At 28.8% G+C, this 17,558-nt stretch overlaps 1 protein-coding gene across 1 annotated transcript in view; it reads left to right on the forward strand.

Annotated features, from left to right (window-relative positions):
- The window catches only part of LOC111618641 (serine-rich adhesin for platelets-like), a 114,516-nt gene that overhangs the window by 58,502 nt on the left and 38,456 nt on the right, over nucleotides 1-17,558 (forward strand). The window contains exons 3-5 of the mRNA XM_023360205.1: nucleotides 1,166-1,269; nucleotides 12,620-12,745; nucleotides 13,325-13,488. Of these exons, the coding sequence (XP_023215973.1) occupies nucleotides 12,622-12,745; nucleotides 13,325-13,488 (288 nt within the window). The 5' untranslated portion in view covers nucleotides 1,166-1,269; nucleotides 12,620-12,621. The remainder of the gene's footprint in view (nucleotides 1-1,165; nucleotides 1,270-12,619; nucleotides 12,746-13,324; nucleotides 13,489-17,558) is intronic.

Below are 17,558 nucleotides of genomic sequence, written 5' to 3' on the forward strand. Positions count from 1 at the left end.
GATGGTATTATCTGCAATGTAATTGGACCACAGTTGTAATAATTTCTGTATCTGTCTGGGACATAGATGTATACTGAGTTTATAATAATTAGACAATTCTCTGTATGTGTGTAATGTTTTGCTGATAATGATCCCTTTTCGAGGCCTATCCTTAGTGTTATTGTTACAATAACACCAGGATAGGTTTCCTTAACAATTAATGTTTGTTTTAAATTTTTAAAATTAGCCATGGAATTTTGTTTTAAAAATTATTTGCAGCTGTCTATAAAAGAAGTGTCTGCATTAATTGTTGGAACATAGATCAAATTGTGATCATATTATATTTATTTATTTTTTTTACCTAATTTTGAATGGTTTTTAAAATATGATCATCTAATGCAACAGAACAACAAATAAATCTTATTATACATGTAAACATGTGTTGCAAATATTAGTGAGTTAAGTCACCAGTCAGATTTCTCTAATTCTTAAATCCAAATCATGACATGTATTAGAATTGACATGTGAATAATGATTTTAACTGAACTTCTTGGTTAAATCTTGTAGGCTTAATTTAATATGGTAAATATAGCTTTACTTTAAGTTTAAACACAGAAAGCTTTCTACACTCAATATGGAAAATTGTTTATTAGCTATTATAATTGTGTATATAAATTTTATGTATCCTATATTTTGTGAGGATAACAGCTTCTTTGAGATGTAAGAGACAGAATCTCAGGGCTGTCCTTAACAATGTAATAATTTATTGTAATTGTGGTTTATTTATAAAATATTTAAAATTTATTTTTGTTGTTGAGAGAGATAAAATTTCCTAGAAAAATGCTTTTAAAAAATTTATAATTAAAATTGGAAAATTTATCGTAACCAAACTGTGAATTATATGATATTAATTAAAATTTTATGTTACTTATGAATTTAAATATGAATATAAAACTTTTTGCTCATTTTGATAATTTTTTAAATTTAAGATATTTTCCTGATTATTAATTACATAATCTTGGATAATCATATACTATTAAGACAAAAAATAATTTTATGATTTAATAAGAGTTTAGTTAATTTATTGTCAATTTGTTTTTGTATTTTTATTTCTGTTTTGTGAATTAACATTTTAAATTTCATTATATATAACCACTGTTATAATGTATATATTTTTTCATTTCAGTTTTATTGATAGAATTAAAAATTTAACAGTGAAATATTTACAAATGAAAAATATTTAAAGGAAGAACCCATTATAGAAAGTTTAACTTAATGGAAGCTTTGCAAGTAAGTGTTGTCATATATTTTGTGTTAAAATGCTAATTTTAGATGAATTGGAAGATATTAATCTCAAATTATTCGAAAGTAGTAACTAAAGTGATGATATCATTACAAACTAGAAAAGAGGCCTGTGTGTGTGTTTATGTATATACAGTAGAGCATTGATTATCTGAAACAATTTGGGACTGGGGTTTTCAATAACTGATCATGTATGGAAAAATATATTAACCTATCCCATGTTGACATTTTTTTAATAATAATCATGGCTATTGTATTGTTAAAAATTATTTCTTTATTTTGTACAAACAAAATAAATATATTGAAAAATAAAAAAACAAAAAAATATATATTTCAGAAGTTAATCTAGTATCAAAAATGTTCAAATGCAGAAACAAGTTACATACCTTACATAAAGTAGGCCTACAGTTTAGGAAAAGAAGTCCAAAATTGTCTTTTGCTTTACAGCTGAGACTTTTTTTTTTTTTTGCCGCTAAATCTTGCACACATGTTTTAAAGACAGCAATTGGATAGCATCACATTCTTCTTGCTATTCTAACTGCTTCATAGCTGTCTTAGGGCAGTGAAAAGCTTCCTCACTGGATGATCCTTTTTTCAGCATGGTCATCATTGTTAGGCTCTTCCTCATCGTCACAAGGGTCTTGGTTGTCGACGGCACTGGCAATGATTTCATCATCTGACAATACTTGATAGCCAGGGTCATCAACATCACACTTGAGCAAATCTTGAATGTTTTCCTTATCACATTTTACAAATGCAGAACATTATTTTATCAGCCCAAACAGTTGTGATACAAATTGGCTGTTTGGTGACTCTTCAGGTACAGTGATAGACTCATCTGATGGTAGGAGCTTATTCTAAGCTGTTGCTAGTGTAGTGTCCTTGACAGTAGCCCAAATATCTGCTGCCATGTACATAGCATCCTTTAAGTTAATTTCAGTGTATACCTTGCTGAATTGTTTTTTCACATTCTTCCTCTATTATTACCATATGCAGCAATGCCTTTCTGTAATATCGTTTGAAGTGTTCAATGACCCCCTGATCCGCCAGTTGGAGGACTGAAGTAACGTTGGGAGGCAATAAAATAACTTTAAACTTTCTGTTTTCTCTTTCCAATGAAATGTTTGAGGGATGACTTGGGGTGTTATCAATCAACAACAAAACATTTCCAAAATTCCCAGTTTTAAGCTGATGCTTTTTGACTTCAGGGATAAATAGTGTCATACTGTAAGGAACCAAATCCGAGCATTATTTTTAGTTATTTTTATTTTGCTTTTTATTCTATTTTTGTTTGGGCTTATGTTTTGTTAGGATGAAGGTTTCCTCACCACTCACCTTAGAAACGTAAAACAGAAGAAAGAGAAACCACCTCACCGAGAAGAAGCGCCATAGAAAAAAAACTCGTGCACACTTGCACTCCCGAGTGGAAAAAAGTAAGTCCGCACTGAGAAGAGGGGGAGAGACCCCACAAGCACAACTCAGGAACTTGCTAAACCTTAAAGAGTAAAACATCCCAAAATATTGTCAGAAAGAATAATGTAAAAGGTTAGCGAGTATTGTCGAGAAATAGGCTGTCAGGCAAAAAGGAAAGTTCAATGTTACAGGTAAGTATGTAAATGAGAGGGGAGTGGTCTCAATCAGAATTGTGATGTCACCTCATAGTATAAAGCCCATACCTCAAGCAAAGATGAACGAGGTGAGCTTCGTAGCAACGAATGAGAGAGGTGTCCAATAGCGATAAGGTTGTTCCAAGGAGTTTTGAAGTTATTCGATTTGTGGATCGAAGATTGGAAAAAGTCTTGAGAGTTGAGGAAAAAGGTTCTTAGTATATTGAGGATCCAGTTAGGACCTTAGTTCAGAAGACTTGCTGTACATAGGTTAAGTCTTTGAATTTTTTTGTCGAATTCCAAAAGGGAATAGATTTAAGTTAGCAAATAGATTGATTTGAGTTTTGTTGGATTGATTCTTATTGTTGATCATCATCTTTGAATAAATTGTTGTTTGATTGTTACTAAATTTTGTACATAGTTATTACTAGAATTATTATTAAATATTGGATTGTTTTTTTGACTAACTTTTTCATTATTTCTTTCGGTGCAAGCTTAAAGTCCAGGCCTGGCACATTAACGTGAATCTGCATAAAGTACCCATTAGGTAACTGCTATTTCCGGCACACAGTTCATGTCGATGATCGTTGTAAAAGGCGTAAAAATAACTTAGTACTTTACAATACCATTCTATAAAAATGGTTATATCATCAATGAATTCTTTTGATTTTTGAAGGTAACTGGCAATTTTTTTATTCCTTTAAAGCACCATGGATTTTAGACTTTCCTACAATTAGCAAAAGTAGCCTGTGTGTTCCAGTAAACATTCCACATACCATAAAAGTGATGTGTGATTTACTTGCCTTAAAACCAGGTGCTGACATTTCATTCTTAGAAAGTATGGTTTTTGTTGGCATCTTCTTCCAGTACAAACTAGTTTTGTCTGCATTGTAGACATTGTTTTTTTTCTAGTCCTCCTTATCAATCATGTTTTTAAAAGACACTTTCAAATGTTCAGCTGATTCAGTATCAGCCGACAGTTTTCACCCTGTATGTCCAATTCCCTAATTCCATGCCTAGATTTGAAATGCATAAGCCAGCCAGTAGTTGCTTTAAAATCAGTATTACCCTCTAGTTTCTTGTTCATTTCAAGAGCTTTTTCACAAATCAAAAGGCCACTTATTGGTTGTCCTTGGCTATGTACCTGCATAAACCATGTGTAAACTGTAGTGTCCAAATCCTGGTTTTCTGCCATTTTCATCATTTTCTGTGCAAGCTTTCATCTTCACTGTCAAGTACACGCTAAAATTTTTTAATAGCATCACTGGTCTTTTTAATGTTTGATATTGTGGCATTTCCAACTCCATTATTACCTAGCTAAGCTTGATCTACTAGCACCACTCTTCAACTGATCTATTATTTTAACTTTATCGGAAACACCGAGAACAACATGTTTACATTTAGTCACCATTGCGAATGGTACAGCAACTACAGCATGATCTGTTACAAGTGTGGAATTCACAGATCCAAAATTAATGTCCCTGATGGAAATGGATTTCAATTCAGCATGACACACATTCTGACACACAGTCCTCATAAAAACATCTCACAAAACAAGCAAAACTCACCACTCACGATGGGGAAGAAAGCCTTGTTCAAATGCTGGCGCGTCCTTAAGTGCTATCTCATGGTTGTGCCAGTGCTGCCAGCTAAAACATGCACACCAACAAAAATAATAATGGAGTAGCCCAAGACATAGCCAAATATTGCAGCGCCACTGCAGTAGCGGAAATTTGAATTTGCTGACTGGAACGCTTTCAGTTAACCGATGTTTCGGTTGATCAGTATTCGGATAATCAATCCTCTACCTGTCTGTCTGTATGTATGTATATATGAATGCATGCGTGCATGTATGTATATATGAATGCATGCGTGCATGTATGTATAGAGGTACTCATAAAGTAAATTTCAGTTATGCATATAGCTGTAATGATGGGATAAATCAAGTTTTGTCATTAAATCCCTGTTCTAGAAGGTGAGACATATTAGCAATATTTCTGCATTTATCAGACAATCATAATTATGTCATCAAATAAGAAAATCCAAAAACTCCACCTACTGGAAGAAAAGGTGGTATTTTGCTGAGTAAATTCCTGAATCAATGAACAAAAATAAACATAGGTGGAATTAAGCGACCTTAAAAAAATTATGACAAACTATTCAAAACAAGCGGTGAAACCTGTATATGATATATTATTTCATGGAAGCATATAATTGCATATTGTCCAACATAGGTCCATTTGAGATACACTTTTTCTGAAAAATATTTATTACCATTTTATACCCTCACCATTGAGCCCTCCAACTTCCACCAGTTTCTGCACTTGAAGACACTGTTAGCAGGATAATAATTTTACAATATTGAAAAGATGATTAGTTATGCAAGATTAATTAAGAATCTGGTCTGACTTTTTAATGAGAGAATAAGAGTTTGTGCAAATGTATGAAAAATTTTTCAGTCTTAGAGATTATTATGTTTAAAGATATATGTATAAACTTTTGACAATAAATGAATGTCCAAAATATTTTCTTGTGTTTAAAAAAGAGAGCTGGAAAAATAAAAATTTTTTTTTTCTTTGGATTTTATGATTGGTCAGAACTTGCTTTCCAAATGCCCTTTGTGCACATGCATGTATGTATTTATTTATTATGTATTATTATTTTTTGTATTTATTAATTTATTTTGTTGTTTTCTCTATCTTCTGCTTCATATCTTACATAATGCTGTTACAATTTTTTTAATTGTTATAGGACAATACGATTTATAGTTTAGATTTTTATCCACATTGCAGCATTTTTGTATGGTTTTATATTAAATACATTTTTTCCGAGATTTATAGTTACGTCTAAATAATTAATTTCATCTTTAGTTTCTGTTTATCTTTCAGATTTTAAAGTATCGCTTAATGTATTCGCATAATTACATATTATATTTTCATAGTTATTGACGAATCATATGTTATTACGATGTCATCCACATATCTACCTATAAATATTATTTCATTTAAATCTGCTCATTTCTTATTTATTTCAATAATGCATATATCTGCAAGTTTTGGGCCAATTACTGTGCCATGCTAATATCATTTTTTGTCTATATATTTTTTCATCGATACGAAAGGAATTATTCACAAAACTATATTTTATTAACTCTAGTAATCAGTTATGTATGTCTGGATAAAGTAGATTAAGATTATGTATTACTTGAAGAGGTGTGCATGAAACAAAATTTGCAACCGAAATGCATTGTAATGTAATAAAGGCTAAGGTTTGTGAATCTGAGTAGTCTTCTCTCTGATAGAATGCGGTTATACGTTTAAAAACTAACGGTTATCTTCTGTCTTACTCATTGAAGTGTTTTTATTTTTGAAGAAGTTTTCTTAAGCAGCTTTTTTTTCTACAAAGATACCATTGGATTTTAAACAGTAACTATCCAATTAAAGATGCCAAGAATGAATGATAGATCGCTAAGTTTAAAAAAAGTAGCAAAAGTCAAGTATTAAATATAAATGGATGACTTCATTTCAATTTTATTATTCAACCTAAATTACTGTTAAATGGCGTCGATGTTTGCATAAAATTGGAACGTTCAAAAGATGCTTTTGCTCTAATAGGGACTACCAATAATTTTTACATTCGGTTAAAGAATATTACTTTAAAAGTAAACAAAATAGAAGTAAGTCCTAGAATCTTAATTTGAATAGAGAAAAAATTAGAAAATTCTGTAATTAAAATACCTTGTCAACGAGTAAATATTAAAGTATTTATTTTAAGTAAAGGTATTTTGAGCTGAAATATTACAAATGCAATAATCTAATAAAGAATTATAATTGAGTTGGTGCGTAATAATGTATTCAATGGACAGATTGATTTAATAGTATACAGAAGAACAACTACTTATGTAATAGATAGCATTTGTAGTAAAACTTACCCGTGTTTAAAACAGATGTATAATGAGGCAGCATGGTTAAAATTGCTGAATAATAATAAACCATATGAATGTAAATTTTTTANATAAAAAAAAAAATACTTATTAATTAAGGTTTCAAAATTTCAAACAACCTGCAAAATGGCTTGTATTCAGTTAAGAACTATTAAGGTGCCTGGATATATGAAATCCCAATTCAAAGTCATACAATGATTAACCTGTATTGTTATATGGTCCTGCTTAAATGTAGTCTGGAAGCAAAGATTAGGCAGAAGTCTGAACAGTGTAATTGGTAATGCATCTACACAATATCTGGAAGATGTGGGTTCACTCCCCACTCTGAATTGACTTTTTTCTAAAAATCTTCACAGTGATGGAATTGAACAAGTTATTAAAAGAAGAATCTTTTTGAATAATCTTATGATTAACTAGATTTTTAAGATTACTAATAAATTATAACTGAACTATTTAATTTAACTAGTTGTAATTATGAACACAGTTAATTATGGGTAATTAACAATGTGTTTTGTTGTGTTCAGTTGTAACTCCATAATGATAATTAATTGTTGATATGAATAAAATGGTTTTATTGATAAATTTATTCCTAATTATTAAATTTAACGTTAGGCAATGGCCTAAACCAGTGGTTCCCAATTAGTTTTTCCTGCGTACCACTTCAAGAAAGAGCTCAAACTCGCGTACCCCTTATAGCAGAAATTCATATTAATCCACACTAATATAAATTCGAAGGTAAGTCTGTCTGTCTGTCTGTCTGCTACCTTTTCACGTCTAAACCGCCGAACAGGTTTTAATAAAATTTGGCACAGAGATAGCTTACACGTTGGAGATGGATATGGACTACATTTTACTGCAAGAAAATATCTTAACTTCCATGAGAAAATTTGATATAATGCGGGTGAAGCCGTGGGTTGACAGCTAGTGATAAATAGAATAAGTTTTTTTTTACATTTATTACCTTTAAAATACAATTCTAATAATAATGAAAATAACATAAGGTTATTTAATTTTAATGTGACAAGTGTGCACAATTTTCTTTGCACAACTTTGTGAAATCTGGTTGCTTTTTTGGTCAGCTTCAGTCTCGAGTCATCTTTGAGTCGAATTCGGTGACGATGTTTAGTTTTCGTGTTTGTCATGGCCGAAAATGCACTCTCGCAGAGGTATGTTGCGCAAAATGGTAGTAAATATTTTATTGTCACTTCGCTGACATGATAATATTGATAATTGTACAATTAACACAATTTGTGTTAATTGTACAATTTTTGTTTCTCACGTAAGAATTTCATTTAGGTATTGTCACAAATGCATTTTTTTAATGAAATTTCAAGAATATTTTTAGTTATAAATAAACAAATTTGCGCATTCGACATCATTTTGTAAATTGCCGAATTTTTGATGGTCTATCCATTATTTTTTTGATTGCTTCGTCTCGTGCATTTAAATTTTAAATTGACCGATTTTAGATTGCCGCACATACCCCTTCATGCAATTTTGCGTACCCCTGGGGTATGCAAAATTGCATGAAGGGGTATGTGCGGCAATCTAATTGGGAACCATTGGCCTAAATTTAATCATTTACCTTTTGATCAAATTATTTTTTTAATCGTTTATAAACTATATTACAACACAAATGTAATTCTATGATAATTATTTAATTCTTTTAATATCACACAGTTTTTCTTACTTATTTGAAAAGACAATTTTATGGAATTATTGAGATGTATTTAAGATTAGTATATTATTGCAATAATATTTGCTTACACATAAAGAAATTAATTAATTAATTCCTTATTTTAATTTTTATGATAATTTTTTTACAAATAAATCTTTATATTATAATATTCTGATAGTATGAGTTGGAATAAAGCCAGATGATCTGCTGAATTATTGCGCAATCAAATAAAAACAAAATCTTTAAATACTAGTAACAGAACTTTAACATTTACTGGTATTTATTGGTCTTGTTTTTATTTGATTACTCCAGTAAATTGAAAAGGAGATAGTTATAATGAATTATTGGGTTATAATAAGACTAAATTAATTAGATTTGAAGTAATTTGTCTAAAGGTAGACAGTTAAGCTGCCATTCCTCTAGACAAATTGGATTTGTGGAGTTATTTATATATATGTTAGAATAATGTTACTTAATTCTTCCTTATGTGAAAATTATAAATATCAAATAGTTATATAAGAAATGTAACCTATAATTTTACTACATTGTTATTTGGATGGTGTCATCATGACTTGCTAGTCATGTTCATTCTATGAATTCAACAATAAAACTTTTCAAGACATAGTATTTGATATGGAAATAAAATTTGGTTTTAATAAATAATTTAAGATATGAGTAAATGAAGATATGTTAAAAAATGAAAGTTTTGAGTGAATTGATGCTTAAGTTTTTACTATGTAATTATTTTGGTATAAATATATCACAAAATAGTGTTACACTGTTGTTTAATTTTTGAGATGTTTGATGTTTTTATAGGAGACAAATACATCTTCATTCATGCAGGATAACTGGATTTTGAATGATTGTAACATACAGTGTTTATCCAATTACTTTGTTTGAATTGGTTTGAAGAATTTTTATTATTAATCATTAATAATTCCAGTTGCATATTATTTTTCTTGACTAACGTATATTCTGATTAGTTTCTATTATAAACCTTAATTTGATGTAAGAAAATCTTATTATTTGTTAGTTTTTCTGGCTTATCAACTTCCATTTAGTATGTATATTGTTAGATTAATTGTTTTTAAAAATATGTTATAAGAAAAAAATCAACATTATAAATTAATATCATGTAAGAAATCTACAAATCCGAATTATTAAATTTTCTTTGGTAATATTATTATTATTATGAAAAAAAAAACTGCACACGACTCATACTAACTCCAGCACATAATTTAATGGAAGCACAGACATTTTCAGCCACTTTAAAGGGCCTTTATCAGGTGAGATCTTTTTTGTTTTTTTAATATCAAACAAGTTACAAAAATATTTAAAAACAGAACATTCCATATGTGATAAGATGCTATTTCCAAAAATTTTAAATGTCTAAAATACAATTAAACTTCATTAAAAATTTTTGGAAACCTTGTCTGATTACATATTGAATAATTTCTAAACTGCACCATTGCATGTATGGAATTTTTCATTTTTAAATATAGTGGGTGATCGGTTAACGAACATAATTTGTTCTAAGACTTTGTTCACTATCTGAATTGTTTGTTAACCAATTATCGATTTACCATAGGTTTTTATGAGAATTTGATTAATTCATTCTAGAGACTCCAAAAAATAAAATATATATACTTTTTTACTATGTTTATTTATATGTAATAATAAAAATACATATATATACTGTCTTGAATTTTTATTAGTCATGTTTTTTTCCATTTGTGGGGGTTAAAGAAACTGTCTAATGTTGATTGCTTTTCTCTCTTCTTCAGGATTTTTCAGAAGTAATTAATAGCATTGTAATTGTAGAGATCCCCAATCCTATTAACCTCAGCCTGGTTTGGATGCCATTCTAAGACTGTTGTTCTGACATCCTTCCACTCTTTTGAAAGATCTTTAATAGCAGACGTCAGCATTAATCCTCTTTTTCAGAAGAAAACATAGCTGATCTCACTGAGTTTCTTGGTGTTCTTCATTCAAGAGTTCTTGGCATTCTTCTGTCGTCAGGTCCATTTCAGGTTCCATTATGAGCTCTTCAATGTTCTTTATTTCTCAGATGTGAATTTTGTTATGCCTTTAGACATTTGAGTCTTCTTGATTATACTGTATCTGTCTTAGATAAGATTGAACTGCGGCCTATTGTAGACCTGTTCAAGCCATACCACCCAGCAACATCAGACATCTTCTGACCACTCTCTACCTTTGCTATTATACTCTCACTTTTCAAAAATAAAAACCGACAAAAAACTTAATGAGTGCCTGCTTGACAGTCTTGCAAATACTATAAAAAAATTGTTTCTGTCAGAAAAATAAAAGGCTGGAATTACAAGGAAGAGAGAGTTTCAAAGTTTGGAGGAATACTATCCAACCAGTATATACTGAGCATCGATGTTGACATCTCCCATGCTCCGAAAAGTTTTGAATTGTTGCATGAAGACAAGGGAAGACCAATCAGTATTCATTATTTTATGTTGCTTCTTCTTGTGTTTGTTCTGTGGGGTGTTTGTAGTCTGAACTGTTCATTAACCAATCACCCACAGTATTTTTGTAACTTGTTCAATATAAAAAAAATGATTGTCTCACCTGGTGAAGGCCTGAAAACATTTGCGCTTCTATTAATTGTGCTGGAGTAAATATGAGTGGTATGGAGTGTTTTTAATTAATTAACAACTGCTCCAGCTTTTGAGAGTGTTTAGATTTATCATTATAATGTAAACTCTTCTTTTGATATATAAGAATTATACAAAAGTTTTCCATTTACAGCTTTCATTACATACATTGTAAAATTGGCATTATATATAATCTAAATCAAAATTTGTAATAGTATATAAATAAACTGTTATTTTAAATTGAAAACTTTCAGTTTCAAAAACTGTATTTGCATTTTCATTTTAAATGTGTAATTGTTTAATTAATTCAAATAATCAGTCAAATAGAATATTAGAGTTATTAGAATTATACAGAATTAACATATAAGTACAGTATTTTTACAATTGAATTATCTTATGTATTGTTAATTATTGTTTATTGTTATAAATACTGTACATGGTAATGCTATATTAAGCAAGAGATCCCTAAAGAAAACATTAATAAAAAGAACAATCCATAAATAATACATGCATAAAAATTAATACAAAAACACATATATAAAATAAAAAAAATATAATAAAATAATGAAAAGACAAAAATATATTAAAAAATAATGAGTAAAATAAATTATGGAACAGAGTTCTATTTTTCATTACATATAATTTTGTAATGAAACAGTTTTTTAAAAATTCTTCAAATTGGATATAATGTTAATAGCATGAAAATGGAAAGATCATATGAACAAATTAAATTAAAATGAAAGAAAGGAAGAGTGCCACATGAAGTATTCTTGGTAACTCTATTTGGACATCTAAGAGCAATAATTCTATATTTAAGTTAGTTTAGTTAATTATTTAAAATAATAAATTTTAATTATGCCTCTATTTAAAAGTTTAGCAACTTGGAAAGTAAATACATAAATTTAATATTTTGTATTCTCTTTAGCCTCTATGTATATGAATTTCTGTTGATAAAGAAATGAAATATGGGTCTAGTCTGAGAGAAAAGTGTTAAGGAGTGAATATGATTTTTGAAAGACTATGAGAGAAATTTAATGGAGTTATATCAAAACAAAAAACAAACTGCTAAAACATGTAAAACACAATAGCCTTTCTCTTACAGGGCATAAGCTCACAATTTTAATCAACTCTGATTCTGTATGTAAGCAACCACTACAAATTTTTATTCAGTTTACAATCTACCAAAAACCCTCCATAGACTTACGTAATCTAATGCATTAATCTAGCCAGCAGGAACAGGATGAAGCAAAATACTACTGGATTATATAAAGCAAATAAATATATGTATTATAAATTTAAATTACTTATATTTTTATTGCAATTTAAAAAAAAATTGGAAATTTCCATTTTTTTGGCAGTGTTGCTAAACTTTCAAGCAATGGTATAAATTATTAATTTGTATAATTAAAATAGAATTTATGTATAGAAAATAACAATGAAAAGAAGGATTAAACTAAATTATTATTATTTTGTAAAATTTAATGTATAGATATGGAAGAAGAAGAGCAGGACTTAGCTACTACAGTCCTGACTTGTGAGGGAGATATTCATGACCCCACTTTCCCTTTCAAGTTACAGTGCCTCATCTACAAATTGAAGAGGTTAATATCAAATGGTAAGTTATTATTAAATGGTGTCTTAATTACATATTTAAAATTACTATATTTAATGATTTTAAATTTAATATTTTTTTTTATTTCAACTAACTGATACCTAAATGCAAATTCCAGCACATAATAAACAAAGAAATTTTAATGTTCAAACATTTTTGGCTGTCTTTTAGAGGCCCTCATCGGGAATGAATGCACAATAATTTATTTCTTCGTTACTACTAATAGCTTATATATCAAATGCAAAATTCTGTTTGACTCCTGTCCTTTCAATAGTTTCTCTCATAAAGTTTATTATTTTTTGTTTTCTTTTTATTTATGATTATAGGGATGAATATAGGGAAAGAATCTGAGAAATTTCTCCAATATGCTCATTTTTATGTAATTACATTTATATATAAATTTATAACTATTGATAGAAAAATCTTATTGCATACATTTTAGAAAATATATTTGAGGAATACTATATTTTTGTTTTGTAGCTTTCTCATATTAAATTTATCTAAATATTTTATCTTTATACAGAAATATTTTATAGTATAATAATTATTTCAGTTGAATATATTTATATAATAAATTTTCAGAAGAGAAGCCTTTTAAGGTGACAAAAATTGAACCATGGAACAGTGTTAGAGTAACATTTAACATCCCACGTGAAGCTGCACAACGTTTAAGGCAGTTGGCTGAACATGGTGATAGAGTATTAAGAGAATTGGGTATTTTGTCAGTTCAAGTGGAAGGTGATCAGGTAATGTCAACAGTTGACTCCTTTTTATCTTTATTTTCTGTTTTACTCTTTTATAAAGCAGGAAAAAGAAATTTTATAGAGACTGAAGGCAACCAAATTATAATTAGTTAATTATAATTCTTCTAATACTATAGTTATAGTATTAGAAGAATAATACTTAACAGCATTGTTAATTATTACTTTTTTAATACGATATAGTTATATACTGATTATTTGTACTGATATTCTCTGAAACATGCATGTAACTTTTATTACAGTATTTTAACCATAATTTACAAATATCTGATAGTAGTAATAATTCAGTAATAGTAATAAGGTATACCTCAAGTTACATCGGTCTTGATTTTACGTCATTTGTCAAAAAATATATTGAAAAATAAAGATCAAGTTTAAGTCATTTTATTCGACTTTATGTCCGTCCGCCACAAATATTGAAGTCATAATATCATTATAAAAGCGTTAAAGCACATAAAATCATATTAAAATACAGGTAACCCCTGAATAGCATGGGAGTTACATTCCAAAAAATTGCCGTGTTATGCAAATCCATGTTATACAAAACAAAGAACTAGTGCAAAAAGGGGGGTTAGGTTCCAAAAATTAAAAAACATGCTGTTAAATCCTTATTTAAATCAGATTTATTATTTATTTTTTTCATAGGTAAAATACTTATTTATTATTTAAGTAAATATTGTATCAGAGGATTATTCATCCTATATGATGATCTCAGCATGAGCATCATCAACTGGTAACAGTTTTTGGATGCATTCGTTAATAGCGGTAGCTCTGCAACAGGAGTGAGCTGCTGTTTGTAGGCATTTAGGAACGACAGTGAAAGAAAGATGGCAGCGCCCGCACTATTGTTAGTATTGTGATGGAGGAATCTATAATTCTAAAATGAGCTTTTAGAGGCAAAAGAAGGGTCCCAACTGTAAAATTTAACCATTAAATGGATTATTTGTTGAAAGAGCATTCAAAGTAGCCACGAAAACAATTAGAATGTTCGTGCAGAGGTATAAAAGAACGCACCCTTTATTACATTTCATGTATGAGGGTTTTACCCAATTTCCGAACCGTGTTAGAGTGAACCCATGCTATAAAAGCACTGTTGTATGGGGATGTTCCCAATTCACGAACCATGTTAGAGTGAATCCGTGCTTTTATAGCATGGATTACCTGTACATACATTTACAGTAAATGTTAATATAATTATCATAAATCCTAGAGAACGAAACATGAAAACATTTGTGTTTCTGTGTTGTCATCTTATTTAACGGTCTTTAAGTGCTCAATATTGATGTTTTCCATGGTAGCTCCAATACCTACTGTTTGGCATCGTTGTCAGCGCCACTTGATATTGGTAAATTTAATATAAATTAGTTTATTTTCTACTGTCGCAAGATAATTTTAATAACTGTATTTGTTATTTAACCTTACAAAATCATCTTGTTTTATAATGTCTTAGAGCAAACCACATTTACAAATAGAGTCCACGATGTACTGTAAACATCGCCAAATTGTAAACATGTACATTTACAAGTATGTACTGTATGTACATGAATTCGTAAATTTAGATTACTTTTTCTGTACTATACTAAAAATTAAAATTTATTTGTTTGTAAGCTTAAAATAGATTCTTAACCATATATTATTAAAAATTCACTTATAAATAAAATACAAAACTGGGAATGGTTATTTGTGGTTTTGCCTAGTGACAAGTAAAAAGTTAAGTAATTTTTTGACTTAAGTCGCCTCTCCTGGAACCAATTACCGATGTAAGGCGAGATATATTTGTAATGTTCTTATTTGAAATTGTAATAAATCTTTAAAAAAATTATTAAATTTTTGTTTTCTTCAGAAAAATTTATGCTTATCATTACNAAAAAAAAAAAAAAAAAAAAAAAAAAAAAAAAAAAAAAAAAAAAAAAAAAAAAAAAAAAAAAAAAAAACAAAACAAAACAAATTGCAAAACTTGTAAAGTTTTGCAATTTGTTTTACTATTATATTACTGAGTTACTATTATACCATATTTTTGTGGAATGGCTGGCATGCCAGTCTATCCAGGGGAGACCATAAAATCAGATAGTTACTTATGGTAAAAGCCAGCATGCCGGTTTAACTGAGGCTATATATCTTTCTCTAGAGGGTGCATTAAAAAGAACAAATGAGTTTTTATTATAAAACTGTGAAACTCAGCATTACATCAAAAACTATTATTATATGTTTAATTTCTTCATTTTTTCTTCTTTCTAATAACATGTAAAATACTCTTGGAATTCCAAAAGTGTTTTTTTTTATGTGTATTTTATTGTTATTTGATTTAAAAATGCAAAAATAAACATATTAAATTTAAAAATAAACATCTGAGTTTACATCCATTAACACTGGCTTTGTGTGAAATTTGAGAGGAAGGTGTTATTTTTAAGGTCAGGGTAGATGATCAGTGTAGCCCACACTGACTAACCACTACTACTAATGTCAATAAGTCATTAATTCTTTCATTGTCTTGTAAACAAAAACTCTCTTCCTGATTTTAAGTTGGTCAAATTACAATGTTATTATTTTATTGTACTCAGAAGAATGTTTTCTACAATGTTTAATTGACAACTAATTTTGTTAGATCTGATTAATTTTATATTTTAGTCACAGTTTAACTGGCATGTCGATCATTTTGCAAATATATTTGAATGTTACACTATAAGAGTTAATATCTTTAAATTATGAAATTCAATTTAATTATTTTGCATTCAGCTGCTGAAAGATATCACAATTCTGTGATCTTGAAAATTATCTGATTGTAAATATTGATGATAATTCTATTTTTATTAATGTAGCATTACTTTCAAATCATTTTTCAGATATATTTTAAGAAATTATATTTATATGCAAGTTATATAACATCTGAAGGACAAAGTAGTACCAAGATTGTTTATATTTCCAAAATTATGTTGTTTGTTGTCACATAAATAAATAAATATATATAAAAATTTTGTAAAAGGTTTAGATAAATCTTAAGGCTAATGCACACGGGCAACAGACTTAAAATTATAATCAACATCAGTGACTGGTTTCACCAAACATCTCTTTTCTTGGCAATTAGCAAAGATAAGCATTAGTGACAGGCTTAAATGCCTGTCATTGCTGCTTATTGTTAATTTTATTTTGACATTCATGTACATTGGCTTTTACTGTATTTATTGATATCTTGTCATTGATTTATTGTATATAAAAATGTATGTGACCAAAATGGGCAGTTTCCAAAAGGTAGTTTGGCAGATAGAGATTATTCCAACACACTATTCATTGTTATACCAAGAGTAGAAAATGCAGTAAAAAATGTGATAAACAGATTAATTTCTATATAGGTAAATGTCTCTTCAATCCGAACAAAATTTCGGTAGACTTTCTCACAGCTCTACAGGTTAAAAATCTCCTTTATTGTTTTTCACATATGCATTTCGACGAACAAAATTTCGGTAGACTTTCTCACAGCTCTACAGGTTAAAAATCTCCTTTATTGTTTTTCACATATGCATTTTGGGCAAGTTTTATTTTTCCTGCCCCTCTTCAGTGCTACAAAACAAATAGAAATAATATATATTCAGTGCTACAACATATAGAAATAATGAAATACAGTGGTAATAATTTAATAAACATTTCCAATGGCATGCAAATCGACCAGCAATGGTATAACATGATAGGGGGCGCAACAAGTCAATAGTTTATATTTCTAAGATTATACATTGTCGTGTAAATGAAAATTTTATTGTATGTTGAACCTTTTTAAAGTTTATACAACGTATACTATTCTGTTATTGTTGTGACACTTTTAAAGAAAAACATGTATGTATTTTTTAGTAAATATTTTTTAAAGTAAAAAATTTGTTATAAATAAGTGATTTAAAATGTTACTAATAATTATAATTTGTAATTAGTTGTGTAGCATAATGGTACGGATTTCGATGTAAAACACCCTTAAGAGGAAATTATAAATTTGAAAACATTGTAAATTGATAGTACAAGTACTGTAAAAAAGATGAAAGAACATGTGGGAAATCTTAAGGTATTAT

This window comes from Centruroides sculpturatus, unplaced genomic scaffold (genome assembly GCF_000671375.1).
Source record: "Centruroides sculpturatus isolate CEXI.00-Female unplaced genomic scaffold, Cexi_2.0 scaffold67, whole genome shotgun sequence".
Lineage (NCBI taxonomy): Eukaryota > Metazoa > Arthropoda > Arachnida > Scorpiones > Buthidae > Centruroides > Centruroides sculpturatus.